This window comes from Octopus sinensis, linkage group LG17 (assembly GCF_006345805.1).
Source record: "Octopus sinensis linkage group LG17, ASM634580v1, whole genome shotgun sequence".
Taxonomy (NCBI): domain Eukaryota; kingdom Metazoa; phylum Mollusca; class Cephalopoda; order Octopoda; family Octopodidae; genus Octopus; species Octopus sinensis.
Window position 1 is genome coordinate 18011518 of NC_043013.1, and position 26773 is coordinate 18038290.

General features: G+C 36.8%; 1 protein-coding gene across 1 annotated transcript; it reads left to right on the forward strand.

Moving 5' to 3' along the window:
• The first annotated feature begins 2923 nt into the window (after positions 1–2923).
• Positions 2924–26773, forward strand: LOC115220972 (uridine phosphorylase 1). The gene is made up of 8 exons (XM_029791181.2): positions 2924–3175; positions 16721–16832; positions 19701–19853; positions 20420–20534; positions 21663–21733; positions 23175–23310; positions 24384–24530; positions 26611–26773. The coding sequence occupies exons 2-8, from the start codon at positions 16722–16724 to the stop codon at positions 26745–26747; spliced, it is 870 nt and encodes a 289-aa protein (XP_029647041.1). The 5' UTR covers positions 2924–3175; position 16721; the 3' UTR covers positions 26748–26773.

Consider the following 26773-nt stretch of genomic DNA (forward strand, 5'->3'; position numbering starts at 1 on the left):
TGGTTCGTAAGCAAGCTACTTACCACACAGCCACTCCTACGCCTATTTGTAAAACATTCCAGGGAATCTCCATTTGAGGTTCCTGCATTCAATACACGCACACAATCACATATAGATATAGATATATACAAACACACACACACTTGTGTACTAAACTGACACACACTACCTGCTACTCAACTGCAAGTTCATTGACACACAAATGCAAAGTCGCATGTACTCACACACTTATGTGCACATACGCACACCCACACACACACCTTCAACACATACACGCCACATACATATGCGCACACCAACAAATTCCAATAACCACAAATCCCGAGAGCTGTCTTGATTTAAAAGAACCTTGTCACTTTGTGTCCGGCTTGCAAAGGTAAAAAGTTAGATAATTTCAAAGAAAAACATATATATACACACATGTTTACATACACACATGCACATACAAACACACATACATATATACACATGCAGGAGTGGCTGTGTGGTAAGTAGCTTGCTTACCAACCACATGGTTCCGGGTTCAGTCCCACTGCGTGGCACCCTGGGCAAGTGTCTTCTATAATAGCCTCGACCTAAGTTTTCTGATTGGATTTGGTAGAAGGAAACTGAAAGAAACCCGTCGTATATATATATATATATATATATATATATTATATATATATATATGTGTGTGTGTGTGTGTGTGTGTGTGTGTGTGTGTGTGTGTGTGTGTGTGTGTGTGTGTGTGTGTATGTGTGTTTAGGGAATTTTATTCCCTAGTAATACTAGGAGGTTAACATATACTCCAATTAAATATATATATATAGTTGTGTCTGGGGAGAGTCATTTTCTTTTTGTGCCTTATAATGTAACACACTCACCGGTAAAATTTCCACTTTTTTCTTATTTTTATTTTCCTAAAATAACGAAAATTTTAGGAAAATAAAAATAAGAAAAAAAGTGGAAATTTTTACTGGTGAGTGTGTTACATTATAAGACACAAAAAGAAAATGACTCTCCCCAGACACAACAGAATATGCTTCAACACACGAACTCATACAAAGAATCTTGCAAACCAAATCCCAAAACAAAATATGTAGTTGGAATTTACAAAAAAAAAAAAAAAAAAGATGAAGACGGGTGTGTAAACAATAAACAGATGTATTAGGTTAACGCTCGGGAAGTGAGAAAGTCTTTTACGTTTTGAGCCTAGACTCTTCATCTGAAATGAACACAGAAATAAGCAGAGAGAGAAAATAAATATGTACACACACACACACACACACTACATACATACACATAAATATAATTATATATATATATATATATATGTGTGTGTGTGTGTATGCATGTACGTGTGTATCTGTGCATGTATGTACGTATATATATATTTAATTAGAACATATGTTAACCTCATAATGGTTCAATACCTAGTATTATTGGGGAATAAAATTCCCTTAAAACACACACACACACACATATATATATATACGACGGGCTTCTTTCAGTTTCCTTCTACCAAATCCACTCACAAGATTTTGGTTGGCCCGAGGCTATAGCGGAAGACACTTGCCCAGGGTGCCACGCAGTGGGACTGAACCCGGAACCATGTGGTTGGTAAGCAAGCTACTTACCACACAGCCACTCCTGCATATTTTCATAATGACTAAGAACAATAAATATAAATTGGAAGGACTCAATACATAATATAGTGTGAAGTATTTATATTGTTTATATCTATACAGTGTGAAGTATATATATTTATATATACGGAGTGTGAAGTATTTTATATTGTTTATATTTATATAGTGTGAAGTATTTATACAATGGGTTGACTGATTTCGAAGAGAGACAAAGAGAGAGAGAGAGAATATCCTTTATCTTTTTCTTATTAATCATTAGACTACGAGTATGTTGAGGTACCTCCTTGAATTTTAGTCGAACGAATCGACCCTATTATTTTGTTTTAAAGCCTTGATACTCTCTTTACTCTCTTTTGCTTGTTTCAGTCATTTGACTGCGGCCATGCTGGAGCAACGCCTTTAATCGAGCAACTCGACCCCGGGACTTATTCTTTTGTAAGCCCAGTACTTATTCTATCGGTCTCTTTTGCCGAACCGCTAAGTAACGGGGACATAAACACACCAGCATCGGTTGTCAAGCAATGCTAGGGGGACAAACACAGACACACAAACACAGACACATATATATATATACATATATACGACGGGCTTCTTTCAGTTTCCGTCTACCAAATCCACTCTCAAGGCTTTGGTCGGCCCGAGGCTATAGTAGAAGACACTTGCCCAAGGTGCCATGCAGTGGGACTGAACCCGGAACCATGTGGTTGGTTAGCAAGCTACTTACCACACAGCCACTCCTGCACCTATACTTATATTCTATCGTTTTCTTTTGCTGAACTGCTCAGCCACGGGGGTGGTGGGATGGGAAGATAACACACACACACACACACACACATCATATATATATATATATGATGGGCTTCTTTCAGTTTCCGTGTACCAAATCCACTCACAATACTTTTGGTCTGCCCGAGGCTATAATAGGAGACACTTATCCAAGGTGCCACGCAGTGGGACTGATCCTGGAACCATGTAGTTGGAAAGCTAACTTCTTATCACATAAACATATATTTGATAAGTATTACTCACGGAATATCTGACCCTTGAGTCACTTATATAGTGTTATATCTAAAAGAACAGGAAAAACACACATACATACACACATACATACATACATACACATATACATACATACATACACATATACATACGTAAATACATACATACACACATACAGACATACATACACACATACATACATACATACATATATACATACACACACATACATACAACCAAACGGAGAAAAAAAAACACACACACACACAAACGGAGAGAGAGAGGAAAATAAAGAGAAGGGAAAAATTGAGAGAAAGAAAGACTCACGTACAAGAGAGGGAAAGATAAGAGGAATACAAGGACGTGAGAGAGAGAGAGAGAGAGAAATAGTTAAGTACAAGAGAGAGGAAGGGAGAGAGAGAGAGAGAAATAGTTAAGTACAAAAGAGAGTGAGGGAGGGAGAGAGAGAAGATTTGTGAAAGCTTTGTTGATCAGCTGCAGTAATGAAATAAACAAGAGGAGCACTTTAGAAGCACATCAAACTGCAAAAGGTATTTATTTGTAACGTATTAATCAATATAAAATAATATCTAATCAATATAATATATGATCGCTGACATCATGGTGCAAATTAAGAAAGTTCTCCGGTAATTTTGTTTCATGTAAATAAATGTTTATGTTAATTTATGAAATTTGCCAGCAATAATCTTAGACTATGTTCTAAAAGATGTACATGATTATATGTTATGTATGAAAATTAAAGTACAAATTATCGTAATTTGTATTGTAAATACATCTTTGCAGTCCTGTAGGATCAGGATTTAATATTGCCTTTAAATTATATTCCAGTCCTCATTCAACAGACTTATATCTAAGGCATTCCAGCTGTAACAGTTCCGTCTTTTTTTTTCTTCATTCACGTAGGACCACGTCATCCAATGTCTCCTTTCTCTTTTCCTGTCTTTTTTTAAGATGCTGAATATTATTTGATAAAAATTGGCAAAGTTAGCTTGTGTGTAATCCATTCTATCATTCAAGCACTTAAACTACACAAACACACCTCCAAATCAAATAAGGGGTCTCCGCCTGATCGCTTACTCTACTAGAAAAAAATACAAAAAGCAAATCTATCTCAGATGAAACTCGTCGTCTTTCACTTTCGACGATCTTTAAATATAATGTAGTTCTTCTACTTTTGAATACTTTCGCTACTTTCAATCAGATTTTGTTTTTCGAGTGCGAAATATGTTTTTCTTAATGCTGTTCTGAGGCCACCTTGTTGGGTTTATCGAATAAATGCCTTAAGGGCCTTAAGATTTTGTTGTTGTTTAAGATGGGAGAATTATGTTTAGACTTCTTTTTAGTTCGTTTTTCTTCTACGGGTGTTTTTGCCGACTCCTAACTTTCAGTTTTCTAGGACCGCCACAATAACAACTGGATCACAAATCTAGACTGATACTCTGTTTAGTCCGGGCAAAGCTCCCTCCAACAGAATACTTTCAGTTAAAGTGTAATGAATGATAGAGCCTTCTAAAGAGTTTCTTTCGACAAAACATTTTAATGGATTTCATTATTTATTTTTAATAAAGCTTTTTCGAAATAATGAAACCGATGAAATGTGTATTCTTATAATGAAAGCGTTGGTATAGTTACTCAGAGCATCGGGTCGTATTTAGTTGTGTTCTTCGTTCGGAGTACTAATTTCGTAGTGTCAACTTTACCTTTCATTTTTCTTGGATATATTAAATAATGAACTAATCGAGTACTGATGTCGTTAAAATCATTAATTAATATTCCACTACCACCCAACTATAAAAAAAAAAGGGGGGTTAAAAAAAATCATACCTTGTGCCTATATACGAATTTACTGTTATTATTATTATATTAAACTAAAATAATTAATCATTTAATTCTTTATTAAGGTTACTCTTTCTGAAAATTAAACTATAGCTTAAAATTATAAACAATGTTTGAAAGAAAAAGGTGGCTGTAGTATTGGAGAAAGAATTGCTTGCCAAGGTACGAAATGCGGTGTTGATGACGACGATGATTATGGTATTGTTGTTGGTAGCGTTATGTTGTAAACTGTTACCGTAACTTGACCGACCGCAAGAAAGGTTTCACCAGTCCACATAATACACTCTAACCGCAAACATGAAATAAAATCCACCAAATATATAACCATTTCGTTTGCTGGCACGGACAAAAGTAGAAGGTGGTTTCATTTATGGGACCGCGGCCATGGGGAGGCACTCCTTTTAATTTTTTTGTTTTTCATTTTTCATCAATCGTATCGATAGCTGGTATTCATTTAAGTCTTGTACTTATTCTACAGGTCACTGTCTGTGGAAAATTCAAGCCACGGTACATTACATAAATGATAATACTGAATTTCCTTTAGACCGGTGCAAACAGAAACACCCACCCACACAATATTTAATGTCACAGACTCTATTCTCAAACATGCGGAGTACATGTTTCTTATTTATTTGCATGTGCCTTAGGGTTAGGGTTTACGATTACTAAACATTTTGTTTCGTTATGAATTTTGGAACATATTAGTTTCAAATTTTGACAGAAGGCCAGCAATTTTAGGGGAGCGGTAAGCCGATTACATCGACCCCAGTGTTCTACTAGTATTTATTTTATCGATCCAAAAGGATGGGAGACTAGGTCGACCTCGGCGGAATTTGAACTCAGAACGTAAAGCTCAGACGGACAAAATAATAATAATAATTATAATAATGAAATTATTGTATACAGTGCTCAGGTGCCGCTAAACATTTTGCTTTGCGTGCTAACCATTCTGACAGCTCGCAGGACCATATTGCGATATATTGGTACTCAATTATGAATGAAACCCATTATATATTATCTAGAATCTCTCACACGTTACATCAGCTTATAAATAGACTCTTATTTACTAAGGCACCATTATCATAACAACCAGTTCTCCTTAACACAGCAGCCAACATCTCTCAACACACTCCTTAACATATTTAAATGACGTAAATGTAATGAATTCTGAACTCCTAGGCTACAGTGGCCCACATCAATAAACAAGGTGTACGTGTTCTTTATTCATCCTGAATGGACATTGTATATCTGGACAATTTTTCGGAGAAATTGTATAAGTGAAAGTATTTGGAAATTTCCGTAACAATTTCAATATGTGCGATCACTGGCAGTCAAACCAATTCCGACTTATATTTACGAATAGTCACCCCACCACTCAGCTAAGTTATATAACGTGTCGTCCGTTTTTTTAAAAATAGTTTTTAGACATTATGATGTAGTTTAAGATAGATTTAGCTGCCATTTCTAGCAGGTCGAGAGAACATGTAAAGGTTTCATTTTCCTTGTCTCACCCCTGTGTGTGTTGAACCTGTTGATAGTTTGGTTAATACCGATCAAGCGGAGAAAACTACTCGACTATAAAGATTCTTGGCAAGACACACTCACACACATCCATCCCCGCTTCTCACTTTTTCTCTCTTCATGCTAACTCCGAACCATCTTATCTCTATCTATCTATCTATCTTTTTTTTTTTTAATTTTATTTTATCCCCCCCTTTTTTGGTCCTCTTTCTTTCCATTTACGATCCCTTTTGATCGAAAACCAAACCCCCTTCTTTTACCCCCAAAAGAAAAGCTCTACCTTGTAATTTTGTCCTGTCTGTGTGCAGCCCTGTGTGGCTAATAAAGAAACATATCTATCTATCTATCTATCTATCTATCTATCTATCTATCTATCTATCTATCTATCTATCTATCTATCTATCTATCTATCTATCTATCCATCCATCCATCCATCCATCCATCCATCTATCTATCTATCTATCTATCTATCTATCTATCTATCTATCTATCTATCTATCTATCTATCTATCTATCTATCTATCTATCTATCTATCTATCTAGATAGATAGATAGATAGATAGCTATATAGATAGATAGATAGCTATATAGATAGATAGATAGCTATATAGATAGATAGATAGCTATATAGATAAATAGATAGATAGATAGATAGATAGCTATGTAGATAGATAGATAGTAACTAGCTAGCTAGTTACAAACGTATGTAGGAAGGTGTGTGTGTTAATTATATTGAAAGTCTTCTCTTGAGTTTCGCCCGGGCTGTGCCTGTTAGGTAGGGAGAGAGAGAGGGAGCTAGCAAGTGTGTGTTAATTATATTGAATATAATCAACACACACACCTACCTACATACGTTTGTAACTAGGTAGGTACCTACTTACTAACGTACGTACGTACGTATGTATATATGTACGTAGGTGTGTTTCTGGGTTTTAATAATTATATTGAAAGTTTTCTCGAGTTTCGTCCGGGCTGGACCTGTTCACGACTACCCAACGTATTGAGCTTTATATCCTATAATCTTTGTACTTAAACCATACACACTGTAATCAAAACGAAGAACTGAGCGAAGCTGACAATTTTCCCCTTCTTTTAGAGTGGTGGTAGTGGTATTTATTCCAGCTGTATCATAGGAATCTTTATTCATATTACTCACAGTATCTTACATATCCTGTTGGTGGCTTTATATTGACTTGTATTTCAAAAATAGAAGTGGACGTGAACTCACAAAAATTTGGCACTTCTTTGACTGTAATCTCTGTCTAGCCATGCTGGATGATACTTCTGATCCTCTCAAATGTTTGTTCCTTTAAACCAGTGGGCCTCAACTGTTTTTTTTTTTTTTACCTATACACCCTTTTGATTAGTATTTCACCCTGGTGGATTCCGATAGCCATTCGACGTTTAAAAACTAGTTTTATAGATTCTTTCAAAATTTCCTATTATGTTTGTCACATTTACTTGTGAAGGTTGAGGTATGTAAAACGTTAAGAAAGAAATGCTGCTCTTTCTTGTAATAAATACATCTCAAGCAAAAATTTTGGTTAATCTCTAGTTCAGGACACCTATTACACTATTTTATTTTTTCATTTTTGTGACCGGGTCTTAAACTAGAGATTGACCAAATTTTTTCATAGACCCTTATGATACTTGTAGGAATACTGTGGATCCCAAATTTACTATTTTGCTTGCGCGAATCCACCAAAAGTCCTCTATGGACCTCTGTTGAGAACCACGGATGTAAGAAGCTAACAAACCACGCTGTTCGCTCATCTCGCTATCGCCAATACGAGCTAAGTCTTTAGTTGACAGAACTAAATTACAATGATATCCAGGGCAGTTTATAAACCCGGTACTTCTGTTCCAGGTTGTAGCCATACAACTTGCAAGGAAGTCCATGGTACAGTTATTTGGAGCAGTGAAAGCATTCGAAGTTCACTGTCCGTAACAATTTCATGTAGATGTGCAATTCCGACTTATATTTACGAATAGTCACCCCCACCACCCAGTGCGTAACTGTCCTCTTGGAAGGTTGTTTAACGTATCTCCTACGATACTCCTGTTCTGTTTCTGTTTAACAGAACTTTAGCCAACAGTCACCAAGTTTCTGAATATAACTATATATTTCTTTACTGCCCACAAGGGGCTAAACACAGAGGGATCAAACAAGGACAGACTAAGGGATTAAGTCGATTATATCGACCTCAGTGCGTAACTGGTACTTTATTTATCGACCCCAAAAGGATGAAAGGCAAAGTCGACCTCGGCGAGGTTTGAACCTAGAACGTAACGCATTTCGCCTGGCGTGCTAACGTTTCTAAATATATGGTGTGGAAACACACACACACAATTTGAATATAAAAAGGTGCGCCACGCCATGGAGAGAAAACAAAGGGAGGAGGGAAAGAAAAAGAGGTTTCTTTGAAAGGGTTCAGAATTTCTTTTCATTTTCTCACTGCATTCTGTTTTTAATTCGGCTTAAGTGCATAATTCAGTTAATTGCAAATCTCGTTTGTTTTTCCATCACATCTATGTAAAATGGATCGGTTAATTGTATATGTAAATAAATTCAATTTAAATTAATAAAATTTTGTTCTGATTTTCCATTGGAGAAATGTAGTTTAAAAGTGAGTTTATTTGATTTATGTAAATAAAATAATTTTGGGTAAATTTTCAGATTAACAAAATTTACCGCAGTATCAAATGTATTTACAGTATTTTTTTTCCATATCAAGGAATTAAATTTTTATAAACTTTCAGTTCCTGTGTAATTTTATTTTTTTAACACATTTCTTCAATAAATAAAGGTTCATTGTTCAACTGCATCAACTTAGCTGATGAATGTTTATTATTAGCCATTTAAAGAGGCGAACTAACATAATTGTTAGCATGCCGGAGAAAATGCTTAGCGACATTTTGTCCGTATTTATGTTCTGGGTTCAAATTCCTCCAAGACCTTTCAGGGTCGATAAAATAAGCATCAGTAGAGCACAGGCATTGATGTAATCAACTAACCCCTCTCCCGAAATGGCTGGCCTTGTGACAAAATTTAAGATCCTCAATTAGCCTTTTGATATAATAATCTGTGTCATTTCTAGAATCTTAGGTTAGGTTAATGATTCATGGTTTTCATTTTCAAAATATTTTTCCTGTTTCTTTTTTGCATATTTCGGTTGAAATATATCAAAAGCTCACATTTTATTAGCCTAACCTATCACGTGGCTTTCATTTCACTAAAACCTCATTCGCAGATTGTTGAAGTTCTAGGAACTGTTAATAAAAACGAAAGTATCTAGAAAATATTGCGCGTATTAACACCATTTGCATCATATGGTATTCGTTGTTAATACATACACTAATATGTTTTGTATCTGACGATATTTGATATGCATATCGCTGAATAAAACATAAAAGTTTTTAACTCGTAGCAATGACATTATTTGCGTAAGTTGCACTTCAAGTGAATGAACTCTCAGTTAATGACCCAGAAATGTCAAAGGCATGACTGCTGCTTTGAAAGAAAAGATTCTTCAGGATAATAACAGTAAAAAGCAAATTACAGACTTCTGCTTAACTTAGGTAGGTATGATGGCCATATGGAAAGTCTTGGCATTGGGGCTAAACCTCTGAAATTTGAAACTAAGAATTTTATCTGTGATAATGTTATTAATTTCCTCTCAAAAATAAATGGTGCTTGCTGAAAGGGCCAGGCTCTTATCACCAGACCAAAGTATGACTGAATCTATTCAAGGTTATCTTTCAAAGATTATGTGACTCAAATCATTCTTGAGAATTTAATAAAAATGGAGCTAAAGAACAGTGCAGAATACGATGTTCAAAACGGTACTCAAAGATGGTATGCAGTTATCTTTGCAATATGGTATTTCAGTCAGATGATTTGAAACTTAACGCATCTGTTGTGTTATATTTTACATGTTGAATAATCAGTAGAAGAAAGAATTACCTTCAACAGTGTTTATTTATAATACTAAACGTTTTTAATTTACATTATGTACAATTTATTAGTTATGTCTGTGAATCAAGAAATGATGAAATTATCAAATGATGAGAGCTGAAACATATCTCATATCAATTAGAAGATAGTTGGTGGTTACAACAGGAATAATTTCTTAGAGAGAATGTTGAGGAATGAAAATTATCTTATCAAAACAGATCTAAAAACACGGTTGTCACCTTCAGTGTGTAAAGTCCCCCAGGAGCTCTAAACCCCAAGTTTTCATATGTCTCTCAAAACATTCTAGAATCTTCCGTAAGTTCTTTAGTCATGAAAATTAAACTTTTCTTTTTTGTCTGTCAGCATCTATTAGAAACTTATGTTACAGATAATTGGTTGGATATTACCAAAAACGTGTATTAACAGTATTGCAAACATACAGATATGGCTGTGTGGTAAAGAAGCTTTCTTCCCTACCACATGGTTCCAGGTTCAGTCCCACTGTGTGGCACCTTGGGCAAGTGTCCTCTACTATAGCCTCAGGCCAACCAAAGCCTTGTGAGCAGATGTGGTAGATGGAAACTGAAAGAAGCCTGTTGTGAGTATATATATATATATATATATATATATATATATATATACATACATGCATATATGTACATACCTACATATATATATGTATACATACATGCATATATGTACATACCTACATATATATGTATATATACATGCATATATGGGTACAGGACATAAAAAAAACGTTGAACACAAGGAGAAACGAAAACAAAAACAAAAACATCGAAAACGAACTTTTTTTCGAACAACAAAAAAACCAAACGGAGAAATGAGACATGAAACATAAAGAATATTCCCCTTCTTCAGTTGTCCCTGTTTCATCTACTCCACGTTTCGAAGGTAAGTCCCTGGTGGACTCCTACTTGTATGTTAAACTCATCACTGGTCGACTCTCACCCTACTGACAGCACTGTGCTACACATAGCTTGTGCATCTCTAACAAGCTACTCATCTACTCCTTACTTCCTTAGAGACCACCAGATAACAGAGTGAGGGACTCTATCTCCTGGTTGACGAAAGCCAAGTACAATGGCCTACTTTTGGCCAGCTGTCTCACTTGGAAGATGGCATCTGTGGTACTCTTCGCCTGTACAAAACTAAATTGCTTTTCATCTAGTTTAATTATATTCCTAATTAGTTGAGCTTTCATGACCTGGTTTAGCAATTTTATACCTCTGTAGTTGTTTCTAGGTAAGGCATCACCCTTGTAGCAGCTAGTCCACTCTGTTGAGTGGTTAGTGTTAGGAAGGGCATCCAGGTGCAAAAACCAAGCCAAAAACAGGCAGCAAAGCATGGTGCAGTACTTTGCCTAGCCAACTCTTGTCAAACCATCCAACCATACCAGTATGGAAAGTGAACATTAAATGATGATGATGATGATATATATGTATATATATCTATGTGTGTGTTTCTTTGTGTCTGTGTTTGTCTCCCACCACTGCCTGACAACTGGTATTGGTCTGTTTACATCCACATGACTTAGCGGTTCAGCAAAAGAGGCTGATAGAATGAATACTAGGCTTTAAAAGAAATATGTCCTAGGGTCAATTTGCTTGACAAAAAACCCTTCAGTGTGGTGCTCCAGCATGGCCACAGTCAAAGTGACTGAAACAAGTAAAAGTAAAACATAAAAGATACAATATACACAATAAAATAAGCTGTATATTGTCTTAAACACTTTTTGTCATTAAATATGGTTTTTAAATGCCTGATTTTATTGCTATTTTTTCTCAAAAATATTTTGTGTATCATTTGAGAACCAGATAATGTTTATTACCTTCTTAGTAAGTTTAAACTTCATGAATTTTGGAATGCTTCTTTGCCTGCAGTAATACCTCTAGTCACTACTACTACTACTAATAATAATAATAATGATAATAATATTCAGTTGCAGTTTTGGATTTCAGACTTAAAAGTTCCCAGTTTGACATGAAGGCAGTTTGTCTGCTACTCATGTATTGAATTTGTATTTAATAGCTTAAAATGATTTCCATATTTTAAACAATTGGAATAGAAAGTATATATTTCTTTACCACCCACAAGGGGCTAAACACCGAGGGGACAAACAAGGACAGACAAACGGATTAAGTCGATTATATCGACCCCAGTGTGTAACTGGTACTTAATTTATCGACCCTGAAAGGATGAAAGGCAAAGTTGACCTCGGCGGAATTTGAACTCGGAATGTAACGACAGACGAAATACGGCTACGCATTTCGCCCGGAGTGCTAATGTTTCTGCCAGCTCGCCGCCTATGAAATAGAAATTATAGAAAGAGAGAATGGTTTCGATGACACCATTGTGTTACATGTTGATAGAAACAAGTCTATTAAAGTATTATGTAAGTTAAACTTGTGCATTCATGCGGAACAACACATTAAGAAGGAAATAAGAGACGCATTGCAAAATTCACTAATAATGCTTACTAAGAAAAATAAAAACAGAAGAACCTCCCTCATTCTTGAATGACAAGCAAAATATTTTTGTAACAATATACCAGTCATATGACGTATTTAAAACAGTATTTAAAGTGTCAAGAAGTATCTAGGAAAACTTGAGGCTTATTTTTAACATGAGTAGTGAGTGTTTGGTACATTGTTAATACATATTTTTCTATGTGAAGAATCATTGTCATCATCAATTAAGATCTGTTTTCCATACTGGCATGGGTTGGATGGTTTGACAAGGGCTGACCAGGCAGAAGACTGCTCCAGGCTTCACTGTCTGTTTTGGCAGGGTTTTTACAGCTGAATGCCCTTCCTAATACCAACCACCTTACACAGTGGACAAAGTGCTTTTCACATGGCATCAGCACCAGTGAAGCCTGTTTTGGCATGGTTTTTACAACTGGACGCCCTTCCAAACACCAGCCACTTTACAGTGGATTGGATGCCTCGGCACTGGTAAGGTCACCAAGTAACTTGCAAGACAAAGATTGTTTGAGAGGGGTGGCCTTGTGCTAGGTGATGAGCAGTTAGAGTGTGACTGAGGGATAGAAACAGGTGTCTTGCCGTAGAGGAGATATGTGGTTACCCAGCCAAAGAGAGATCAAGAATGAGGACAGAAATCGGTCTGTTGCTGTAGAGGAGATACATGGAATATTTGCACAATATTAATATTAATATTTAGTGGAAGACAGGAAAAATTGTTTATTGTTCTATTCTTTAAGTGAGGTTCATGAGTTTGAAATGTGTATTTGTTATTTGTGAAAGGAGTGTATATATTTTGAATGGGGTTGAAAGACATCCATAATAATAAGCACGAAATTGTCCATCTGTTTGAGACTTCTGTGTCTCAGTCTAAATTTGCTCTTCATAGACATGTAGGCGCGGGCATGGCTGTGTGGTTAGGGAGCTTGCTTCTTAGCTACATGGTTTCGGGTTCAGTCCCACTGCGTGGCACTTTGGGTAGGTGTCTTCCACTACAGCCCCGAGCTGACCGAAGCTTTGTGATTGAATTCGGCAGGCGGAAGTTACTGCCGTGTGTGTATATGTGCGTGTAGGTGCTTGTGCCTCTCCGAAAGAGAGAGAGAGACATATACCTTTTTAGAATCAGGATGATCCCAAGATTGATAATCTGATCTGTCCTTCAATTGGTTCTTGAAGATGCAGCATTGGGATCACGCCTGGATGAGGACTTGCTATAAGCTAACAGTTGAAAATTCAAATTTTAAAAGAACTCAAAAAATTTGTTAACTGACAAGTTTTTCATTTAAACTGAATTTAAAGTAATACCATATTGGTAGGGTACCAATATATGCTTTATTATCTTTAGTTTCAGGCCGCAAGCCCACTTAACCCTGTGCAGGAGCTAGCCTAAAAGTCCACATGGAGTGTGCCTTTTAAGTTTGGGATTTATAAATGTGTAAATGGAATTCAGTAAGAAATACATGCACTTATTGATCATGTTATTGAGAAATTATCTTTGAAACCATGAAATGCCTTAATTAGTGACATTTGTGTTATGATTTGTGTGGGTCTCTCTTTTAAGCTGCCATCATTAAATTTGCAATAAATCTTTAATTCCAAGATTTTATAATAGTCAGAATCTTCAAAAGGTTGTTGGTAAGCAACCACCGAGATTAAAGAAATGAACTTTATAGTATAATTTCAATAATTAGCTACCTAGAAGAAAAGGTGTTCATATGACTAATACTAATTCAATGCCAAAGGCAGGTCAGGTGATCAATAACATTTTAATGCTAAGAGAGCCGAACAAAGTAGACTGACTGCTGATGATTGCTAATATGTTAATGTATGTTAATGAATGTGTGCATGAAATAGAAAAGGGAAGGCATGGGAAATCATAACGAGTATTATGCTACTACAATCATTGTCTTTCCATAGGATCAGCCCAATGGATTTATGGTATGGAAGTTGTACATGTGAAATGGTGAATGCAAAGTCAACTTTTTAACATAGCAAATTGGTCATTGGACATCACTCTCCCTCTCTCTCTTTCCCTCTCTCTCCCTCTCTCTCTTCCTCTTTCACCCAGTAACCATGTATCACCTCTACAGCAAAGCTTCTTTGTATTGCAATTTACTCGGTGATCCTGCCAGTGCTGATGCCACATAAGAAGTGGTTGGCATTTGGAAGGGCATTCAACTGTAAAAGACCATGCCAAACCAGACAGCAAAGCATGGTGCAGTCTTCTGCCTAGCCAGCTCCTGTCATCCAACCCATGCCAGCATGGAAAGCGGATGCTAAATGATGATGAATATATATATACTCTTTTACTCTTTTACTTGTTTCAGTCATTTGACTGCGGCCATGCTGGAGCACCACCTTTAATCGAGCAACTCGACCCCGGGACTTATTCTTTTGTAAGCCCAGTACTTATTCTATCAGTCTCTTTTGCCGAACTGCTAAGTAACGGGGACGTAAACACACCAGCATCGGTTGTCAAGCAATGCTAGGGGGACAAACACAGACATACAAACATATACGCACACACACATATACATATATATATATACATATATACGACGGGCTTCTTTCAGTTTCTGTCTACCAAATCCACTCACAAGGCATTGGTTGGCCCGGGGCTATAGCAGAAGACACTTGCCCAAGGTGCCATGCAGTGGGACTGAACCCGGAACCATGTGGTTGGTTAGCAAGCTACTTACCACACAGCCACTCCTGCGCCTATATATATACACACGAAAGTCATCTAAAGATCCATAAGTCAGGGAAATGATGCACTTGTATATCTGTCAATAGAGTGGAAGTATTATCTGAAGTGTACAGTATGAAATATGGTGACTGGTCTCTATTGTTGCCATATTTCATTCCACATCAGCTACCTCTGATGAGCGTAGAGTTGTATAATTAGATTGTTATCTAACACTCCAGTGTACCCCTAGTGCAAAACCAATTGGTAAGATCAGCCATGATGAGTATATAATGGTGTACACTTAAGATAATTAATATATATATACATACATACAGACAGACAGATGTATGCATACATTCATTTATTTGTGGCTGTGTGGTAAGCTTGCTTACCAACCACATAGTTCTGGATTCAGTCCCCCTGTGTGACACCTTGGGCAAGTGTCTTCTACTATAGCCTTGAGCCTACCAAAGCCTTGTAATGGATTTGGTAGACGGAAACTGGAAGTAACCTGTTTTATATATATATATATATATATATATATATATATATATATATATATATATATATATATATATATATATATATATATATATATATATATATATATATATATATATATATATATATATATATATCATCATATATATATATATATATATATATATATATATATACACATGTGTGTGTGTGTTTGCGTGTGTCTCCCCACCATCACTGGATGACTGATTCTGGTGTGTTTATGCCCGCTTACAAGGAATAAGTCCTGGGGTCAATTTCTTCAACTAACACCCTTTAAAGCGGTGCTCCAGTATTTAACTGGCCACAGTTAAATGACTGAAACAAGTAAAAGAATAAAAGAATATATATACACACATACATACATATTCTACACACATAATCATACACATGAACACACAAGCATATGTATACATGAAGATTTTATCTAAGTGACCTACTTAGCTCTTTGTATATTAGGTGACCTAATTATCTTTAAACATAAATTTACTTGATTAATGGTGACTTTTTTTTTAAATAAACAAAAGCAAGTTTATTCTCAAGCACAATTCTTTACATGATTTCTGTGAGTGTTGGTGGAAAGGGAGGAGTTTATCCCAAACTAGAGACCAGGTCTTGCAACAGAACAGGTTCTAGAAAGGTAACCAAGAACCAGGTAGTTGGTGATGGTGGTATTTGTAGGGATATTGTTGGTGGTGATGTGGTGGTGTTTGTGGTGTTGTTGGCAGTACTGGTGGTAAGGGTCATGGTGGTGGTAGTGGTGTGAGTGATGGTAGTATGAGTAGTGGTGTCAGTGTGAGTAATGGTAGTATGGGTGATGGTGGTGTCAGTGTGAGTGGTGATATTAGTGGTGTTTTAGTGTTATTGGCTGCTGGTGTTTCTGGCGGTGGTCATTATTTTTACCTTTTAGGCTTTTACGTATATTTTTTACATAGATTATTTTTGTTTTTTTTTACATGTTTTTTTCTTTGCTTTTTAAAATATCTTTGTGTAGTACTTTTTCTTTTTTTTTGGCAAATATTTTTCATAACTTTTACATATTTTTGTTCTATAGAATGGCTACTATTCCAAACCAGAGAATCAAACAGATGAAAGATGACCATCTCTTCCATATTGGGATAAATGTCCCTAAAGATGATGTCTCTAAATTATTTGGAGATGTTAAGGTAAAGCTGTGTTAAATTAAAAATATAGTATGTCAAGTACTTAAATATTACACCACAAAGATTAAAATATGTAACAGTTTTAAATGAAAATATTACATTTTTAATATTACATCAGATTTTAAAATATTACATCAACCATTAAAATATTGCATCAGACACTAAAATAGTACATCAGACTTTTAAATATTTCATCAATCATTTTAATATTGTACTAGGCATTAACCTGCTTCTTGTATGGTGTATTTGTTTGATATTCCTTCCAGTTGAAAATATGTTTTCAACTGGAAGGAATATCACACACACTCACGCATGCATATACATACTCACACACATGCACACACACATATATGAGTGTTTGGATGTGCACATGCACACTCATACAGTCATACACTTTCATACATATACACACATGCATATATGTCATGGAAAAACCAAAAACTTTGATGAGTTGAACATTAGTGCAGACTCAGTGTGTGTGTGTGTGTTTATACATGTTCTGCTTGCTGTTTTAACACTGGTAGGTCACTTGCAAAATGCTATTGGTAACATGTAACCTAGTAGAACCTGTCACATGGATGGGGTCATTGGTGGCTAAATTGGCAACCCTACTGAGCTTGCTTGGTGAGGAGGGTGATTGTTAGACACCCCAAGGGACAAAAAGTAAAACCTATCTAAAGGTGGAGGAATTCATGAGAGTCAACAACCATTCAGCAATGTGTACATTATGTATGGGATATTTGTGTGTATGTGTTTTGTGTGTGTGTGTGTGTGTGTATGTGTGTGTATGTGTGTGTGTTTATATATATATATTGTATATGTTTCAGCATCTTTTTATATTTGTATTTTTATATTCTTATTTTTCCATTCTCTTACATTCCTTCCTTTTTTTTTTCTTGGCTCATACACACAGGAGTGTGAAAGGTTAAGGGTGTAAACTCCTACAGAAATTCTGGAGGGAGGGCTCCTAAGGCAGTTGGTGGGGAGGACTGAGCCAAACCATCTTCTGGCAGCCTTTGGTATGGAGAGAAACTTCCTTTGACCAGGTCTCCAAGTGATAGGTTATCTGTGAATATAAAAATAAACAGTCCTGGGCCAAACATACCCAGAAGAGTAAACCTCAATGATTAAAAGATCCAGCCTTGAATTGCGAGAGGTTGGTTTTTGGTGGATGTAAGCTTCAACAAACTGATTCATTGGATCCATTCAATTTCTGCCTCACCAAAGGGAGATCCTGTCTCTACTAATGAGAAAATGCAATGTACATGAGGAGTGTGTGACCCCTGTTAGTATTAGAAAGGACAAAATCTGACCTGGGTTGGAACCCAGCCATAATAATAATAATAATAATAATAATAATAAATAATTTACATTATCATTAGTTTTGTACATTTTTGGCCAAGAATAATTTGCATAATTAAATGTAAATGGAGCTAAGGGGAAATAACTGAAAGAGACCCATGGCACGAATTTGTTTTACTAAATTAAGGTTTACCAAATGTTGCACACTATATATTCTTAATTCATTAAAATCACCCTTTACCAGCCCATCTATGCCTACCCTTTTCTCTGGTTTCTTTGGCTGAGTTTTTTAGGGTACTGGATGAGTAGGATCACTTGTGATGAGTAGTTCCTTATGACTCTCTTCTGATGAAATGTAGCTGTTACTCTGTGTGTGTGTGTGTGTGTGTGTGTGTGTGTGATAGTGAGAGAGAGAGAGAGAAGCAAAAAAAAGAGAAGGAAGGAGAGATAGCTTGAGTGTTAGAGAGAAGGAGAGTGGAGAATTAACCCCTTGGACAAAGCATATCTCTAAAATTGTCAAGAAGGCCGAGGGTGTCTTGGCATCACTCAGCAAGACTTTTGTTAGCCGCTCTCCAGCCATCTATTTAAAACTGTATACAGCTATGGTACGACCACACTTGGAATTCGCATCATCAGTTTGGAATCCCTATCTTGCTCAGAACATTGACCTCCTGGAATCTGTCCAGAGATGTGCAACCAAACGCATACCCTCCATCAGACACCTACCATATTTTGAGCGCCTTGTTTCCCTGGGCATGGATTCACTGAAGCTCCGGCGTCTGGCGACGGACTTGGTAAACACCCACAATGTTATCAACCACCTCACCAACAACAACACTGAACACCTTTTTGATCTCCATGTGTCTAACACACGTGGACATGCCTACAAAGTCAGAAAACAACACAGCTCCCATGACTTTCGGAAACATTTTTTCACGCTCAGAGTTGCTGAAGCATGGAATAAACTGCCTGCGTCAGTTGTTGACTGCCATGACACTGCATCCTTTAAGGCCCTCATGCTTTCCGAAATCTGCCAAAACTACACCTAATTATATATACACTTTAGATGAGTTGTGGTGCACCTGAGCACTGTACACAATTATTATTATTATTATTATTATTATTATTATTATTTTAATAGTACTTTATTTATCAACCCCTTGGTAGAGTTAAAAAGCAAAGTTGGCTTTAGTGGTATTTGAACTCACAATGTAAAGAGCCACTACAATTACTGCTAGTCATTTTGTTACCGTGTTCTAATGAATCTTGTTATTAACTGATCATTATTAATGTTCACTTTAAGACAGTGAGCCGGCAGAATCGTTAGCACACGGGCAAAATGCTTAGTGGTATTTTGTCTGCTACTTAGCGGTATTTCGTCTGCCATTACATTATGAGTTCTGCTGAGGTTGACTTTGCCTTTCATCCTTTCAAGGTTGATTAAATAAGTACCAGTTACACATTGGGGTTGATGTAATCGACTTAATCCCCCCCCCCAAGCTGCCCTTGTGGAAAAAATTTGAAATCATTATTAATGTTGACTTTTTCTGGTGATATTTCTCTTTACAGTTTGTCTGTATGGGTGGCTCAGCAAAGAGGATGGCTGCCTATGCTCGTCTTATGGAAGAACGACTTACTGCAGAAGGCCAGGAACCTTACAACTATGCTCAGAGTACTGACCGTTATGTACTCTACAAGGTCGGCCAAGTCCTCTTTGTTAATGTAAGTAACTATTGCTGTACTGTGTTATGTGTTATGCCTTGTCACCATTGTTGAAATCGGTGCCATTCCTGATTAAACGGACCCATGATGAAAGATATTCAAGCCATGACTACTGTTGGTGCATGGGTAGTGTACTGTGGTGGTTTTAATATAAGTAACCTTGTGTTAATGACTGTACGGTGGTGGTAGTATTAACTGTAGTTACTATCATTGCCATCATCATCATCATCATCATCACTACTACCACCACCACCACCACCACCACCACTGCCATCATCATCATATCAGTAGCATAATTAGCACCACCACCAACACCACCATAGATACTACCATCATACATTATCACTCCCACACCCCACTCTCTATCAATAACTACCTACCAAACCACTACCACAACTACTACCCCTGTCACACCACATAACAACCATTACACCACTATTACACCATCACCATCATGATCTCTATTTGTATGTCTGACTGCATCAATCTATCTATCTATCTGTCTGTTTGTCTGTATATATATAAATATATATATTATACAAATGAATTTGCATATATATTTTCAGCATGGCATTGGAATTCCATCTTTGTCTACTGTGTTGCAAGAAATTGGCAAACTCTTGTTTCATGCAGGTTGTTCTGATGTCACATTCTTCCGTCTTGGCACCAGTGGTGGAATTGGTAAAGAAATCATTCTCTTTTTTGACCATTCAGCTTCCTACATTCTGTACACACTCACCTACACTAATCCCATTACACCAAATACACACACCCACAGTAATACCTATTTCTTTACTACCCACAAGGGGCTAAACACAGAAGGGACAAACAAGGACAGACAAACGGATTAAGTTGATTACATCAATCCCAGTGCGTAATTGGTACTTAATTTACTGACCCCGAAAGGATGAAAGGCAAAGTCGACCTCGGCGGAATTTGAACTCAGAACGTAACGGCAGACGAAATACGGCTACGCATTTCGCCCGGCGTGGTAACGTTTCTGCCAGCTCACCACCTTATAGTAATACCGTAATACCAAATACACACCTATGTGCGCATGCACACACACACACACAAGCACACATACAGATAAATACACATACACATATGCCCCTGTGAGACAACTGCAGGGGGAATTCTTACCTAAGCGGAAACCACCATACTTAACTTTCATTGACCTGGGGAAGGTCCTTAACTACATTCAATGCTCTGTAGCCTAGCAACTGCAAAGAAAACTCAGTACAGATAAACAACTTGTGAGAAGTGTGCAGGTCATATATTGATGCCATCTGCACCCACTTTAGTAATTGTTATGCTTAAACTCCCCCCCCCCCATCCTTTTGAGTAGTTGCTATGCCTAGCAGTCACCTGTATGGTGAATGAGGTATCATGACTAAACTAACTTAGTATGGACGATAATTTATAAATTTTAATCTAAAAAGGGATTGTATAAGCTTTTAACAGTGACATGAGTAAAGATTAAGCCACACAAGGCATTCATATGTATTCACATAGTTACTTCTATGTGTATATAGATATGTGTGTCTGTATGTATACACAGATACATATATGTGCATGGCTATGAATACATAAATGTAATACAATATAATATAATATCTTATATAAATGTGTGTGTGTATATATATATAATATATATATATATATATATATATAAATAATATATTATATATATTGTGTATATATATACATACATGCATGCATACACATATATAAAAACACACATATATACTTGCATACAGACAATTTCTATTTCATTTTATAATTCTCTTCTCACCATTTATTTTCAAGGCTTAGATCCTGGAACTGTCATTATTTCTGAAAAAGTTGTGAACTGGGAGCTGCAACAACAATGGAATCTTGTAAGTATATCTACTATATATATATATATATATATATATATATATATATATATATAATGTGTATGTATGTATGTATGTATGTATGCATGCATGCATACATACATACATACACACACACACACTCATACACACACACACACACACACACATACATTCATTCTTGTTAAGCTTCTTAATGATATCACTAGCAATATTAGCAAATAGATCTCTGATTTATCATAAGATAAGATTATATGTGGCAAGGCTGCCCTGTTCTATAATAATTTACTGTAACTAGCACATGTAGTTGTTGAAAGATCATGGAGTTTAATCCATATTAAAGTAGCTACTAATGTTGCTAGATACATTTTAACTTTGATGGACATTCATTTCCTTGCAAACTCATAAATAGCATAAAACTTTTAATAGAAACATAATGAAAGTCAGCTACAGCTGCTTGGGAAGTATAGGATCATAGGAGATATACAAGGATCAATCCCTGCAACACTTTTGCAACCACAGGTACACTACTAACTATCTTCTGCATAACAAAATGGCTCAAAAAAGAACTGGTATACAGAGTCAGTATTTGCAATACCTAATGCTAGCAGTAAAGCTCAGAGGAATTTTGAAATGTAAGTATAATGAACAAATAAGAATTGCTAACTACAGTACTCTCATATACACACACTCCATACATGAATACTACCACATAATATATAATAATAATAATAATAATAATGATGATGAAATTATTGTATACAGTGCTCAGGTGCACCACCACTTGTCAAAAATGCGTATAAAGCATATGCAGTAATGTACAAATGTCTGGAAAGGGAACAGTGTATGAGTCAGATACATGCTTGCGTGTGTATGGTGGGGAGAAAATCAGGTGTAGTGTTGGTGAATCTCAGGAAGCATGGAAGTTTTGAAGGATGCAGTGCTCACATCCCAGAAACTCTGCTATCTTTCGCTTCTTTAAAAGATATTTTTTTCCGCATTTGTCAAGAGCTTTAAAAGCTGAAGAAAGAACTTAATTAGTGATTATTAGTGAGAATGAATACCACATGGCCACACAACACAGCTGCAGAAAGGCATGAAATGTTGTGAGGATTCATCATCATCATCAACATTTAACATAGGTTGGATGGCTTGACAGGAACTGGCAACGCCAGGGAATGTACCAGGTTCCATAGTATGTTTTAGCTTGGTTTCTACAGTTTGATGCCCTTCCTAGTGCCAACCACTTTACAGAGTGTATTGAGTGCTTTTTACATGGTACTATGACCAGTGCTTTTCACCTGCCACCAGCTCCCATACCAGTGTTTTTGATATTTTGAAGATATCATTGTTTCTTTTTTGATAACATCTACACAGATTCTACACCACTGCTCAAAAAATTTAATAATATTAAAACATTTAATTTTTTTTTTCTCTCTCTCTCTCTTTCCCTAATCTGCAGCCAGTTCTAGGAAAAATGGTTCATAATCCAGCCGTACCAAACAAAGAAATTTATTCCAAATTGAAAGCTATTGCCGATAGTCTGTCTTTACCAAATTGTTTGGGAACAACAATGTGTTGTGATGACTTCTATGAAGGTATTTTCATTTCATTTCTACTTTACTATTTTATTCCTTCCATCACCCCACCCCATTGTTCTTGATAGTCACATTAAACAGGTTATTAATGCTTTGAAAAGTGTTGTGGAGGTTAGTTCTGGAGGAAACTTTGCACCAGCCACAAATTTAGTCTGCAGCCCTCATTAAGTTGTCCTCTTTTATATGTTATTATCTCCTCCTTTTCATCAAATGCTTCAGTTAGAATGTCTATAAACCTAAACCTCTGACTATTCAGAAGGATTTTCGTCTTCCAGATCTTTCTTTTGCAGACTGGTTTGCTTCTTGGCATCATTGTAGCCTAGAGCTAATGACTAACCCATGTTGATGGGTGCACTCTTCACCTGGAAATGACTTGGCATTTATAAGCAACCACCTTTCTTGATTTCTGGTGAGAATGTCGTCAATCTGGATTGTGTGCCCACCAGATTAATAAGTGAACAGCTGACTGGCTGACTTCCTGAAGTTAGTATTGCTGATCCTAAGGTCATTTGCATCACAGAACTTCAAAATAAAGATGATGATATAATTACATTTATACATTATATTATTCAAAAATGTTTGTGAGAGAGAGAGAGAGAGAGAGAGAGAGAGAGAGAGAGAGAGAGAGAGAGAGAGAGAGAGAGAGAGAGAGAGTGTGTGTGTGTGTGTGTGTGTTGTCTATTAATGCATTATAGGTACCACTGACTATTTCGCCTCCTCTCTATCCCATCACCTGTCCACAAACAAGCAAATGTTCTAAATTTCATATGAAATATTCTACATTCCAAATTGCTCAACCATGTTGAAATATTAATCTATATTTCAAGGTGGCGAGCTGGCAGAAATGTTAGCACACTGGGTGAAATGCTTAGCGCCATTTAGTCTGTCTTTATGTTCTGAGTTCAAATTCCACCTATATCAACTTCATCTTTCATCCTTTTGGGGTTGATAAATTAAGTACCAGTTGCGTACTGGGATCAGTCTAATCAACTGCCCCACCCTGCCCCCAATTTCAGGCCTTGTGCCTAGAGTAGAAAAGAATATTAAATCTATATTTTATATTATTCTAACAGGTCAAGGCCGTCTTGATGGACCATTTTCTAGCTTTTCTGATGAAGACCGAGATGCATATCTTCAACATTTACAGGATAAGGGTGTGACCAATATGGAAATGGAGTCCGTTGGTTTTGTAGCTTTGTGTAATAAAATGAATATTCCATGTGAGTAAAACCATTTTTTGTTCTGATATTTGATGTCATCTTCCATTCTGAGCTCCCGCTTTCTGAACCTGAATACTTCTTTCTCTCTTGAAGTCTCCAGTTCAGACCCCCCCCCCCCCACTCTTTATGCTGATGAGTGTCAGGTCCATCCAGAGATCAAACAATTCCTATGAAACATCAAACTGTTTGTTTTCTATAATGACTATTTGCCTCAGTTCTACCTCTCTGATGGTTTCACTGACTTTGGCTGTCAACTATCTAACTGGACGCCAGTTCTAAGTCCAATTCACAACCCTGGACATTGCTACCAGTCTGTGCTGTCCCTTGGTGAACCATTTTGACTTTCTTAAGCAGGCACGGCTGTGTGGTAAGGAACTTCCTTCCCAACCACAGGTTTGGCAAGTGTCTTCTACTATAGCCTTGGGCTGAACAAAACCTTATGAGTGGATTTGGTTGACAGAAACTGAAAGAAGCCTGTCATGTATATGTGTGTGTATATGTATATATAGTAATTATGGATATTCTTATCCCTTAGGTGGTTACTCTAACTGCTAACTCTACTTACCTATATATATATATATATATCATCATCATCATCATCGTTTAACGTCCGCTTTCCATGCTAGCATGGGTTGGACGGTTCAACTGGGGTCTGGCAAGCTCAAAGGCTGCACCAGGCCAGTCAGATCTGGCAGTGTTTCTACAGCTGGATGCCCTTCCTAACGCCAACCACTCCGAGAGTGTAGTGGGTGATTTTATGTGCCACCGACACATATATATAAACATGTGTGTGTATTTTTGTGTCTGTGGAGTTGGTCAGTTTATAGAGAATGGACATAGAGGAGCAGTTTCTGTAGTTAATGGTGACAGATGTCAACAAAATTAACAGAGGAGGATGAGATGGTAGAAGTAAATTCAAGAGTTGAATGTGTAACAGGATGAGAATTCAGGAACACTGGAGGGGTGTCTGGTCTGATCCTGTCACATTCAATTCAAGTTGAAGAAACGGAGACAAAGTCAGGCTGTCTTCAATAACAGTAAGTGGTGGTTTATTCTGCAGTTTACAGGTGAAACATGTACACATGTATTTCTTGTGGGGAAACCGGCAGCCGAATCCACAGGACTGGTTACAATGTTCTCTCATGCGAGTCAAGATGATTTGGTGTTCGTTTCCGCTTCGTTGGGGTGAGGTTCTCTGTGCGTAGGGTTCTTCCCTGAGAGAAGTCGAGCCACGTCTGACTGCTAGCGCTGCTCTGCCAGAAAGACCGATTCAGCGGTCAGGTTTTCGGTTGCAGTTCCTGCGCATGTGCATGAGGAAACTTCCGGTGGCCAACCGGAAGTAATCCAATTCTGCGCATGTGCGCTGAAACTTACACAGTAGTATTACTACAAATGTATAGAATTGATAAAGTCAGTGTTTCTTGCCTTTACTGTATAGGAGAGAGGTTGGCGGGGAGAATGTTTTCAGCATCTGGAAAGAAGACCTTTGTGGTTGCCTGTCTGGAGGCAGTAAATCCTTGTGCTTAGTGTAAACAAGTACTGGTACACTCAGTACATTGCGGTTCACCTATAATACACTCAGTACATCATGGATTTTTCTGGCTAATATATGTAAATTTATATCGCAGACTACTCAGTATATCGCGGGTTTCTGCAGCCGATAGGTATTTATATTTTTTTAGATTTCAATTATTTCTGTGGGAGGTTTTGGAATGTAACACCCGCGATAGTCGAGAGATTACTGTAAATACATATCTTTAACTAGTTTCAGCCATTGGACTGCAGCCATGCTGGAGCACTGCTTTGAAGAGTTTAGTCAAACAAATTGACCCTAGTACTTATGGCAAACCATTAACGTACAAGGATGTTAGCATGCCAACACTGGTTGAAATATATTTGGTGAGGGATTGCTGTAATCACAAAACACATATAATCGCAGAACAAACCTCAATTTACCCAACCACCATGGCCAGCTTTTAGTTGATTTCTAATAGAAAACATATATTTGATCATTTATTCATTTGTTTATTTCTTTATTGACTGTCTTTCTCTATAAATTTGTCTCTCTTTCTTCACAAAGGTGCTGTGATATGTGTGACAGTGGTTGACCGACTTAAGGGTGACCAAATAACTGCTGACCATGATCATATTTTACAGTGGGAAAAAAGACCAATACAAATATTTTTTGAATACATGAAAAAACACCATTTGAAATAAATAAAATGGCACAAGATATGAAATTA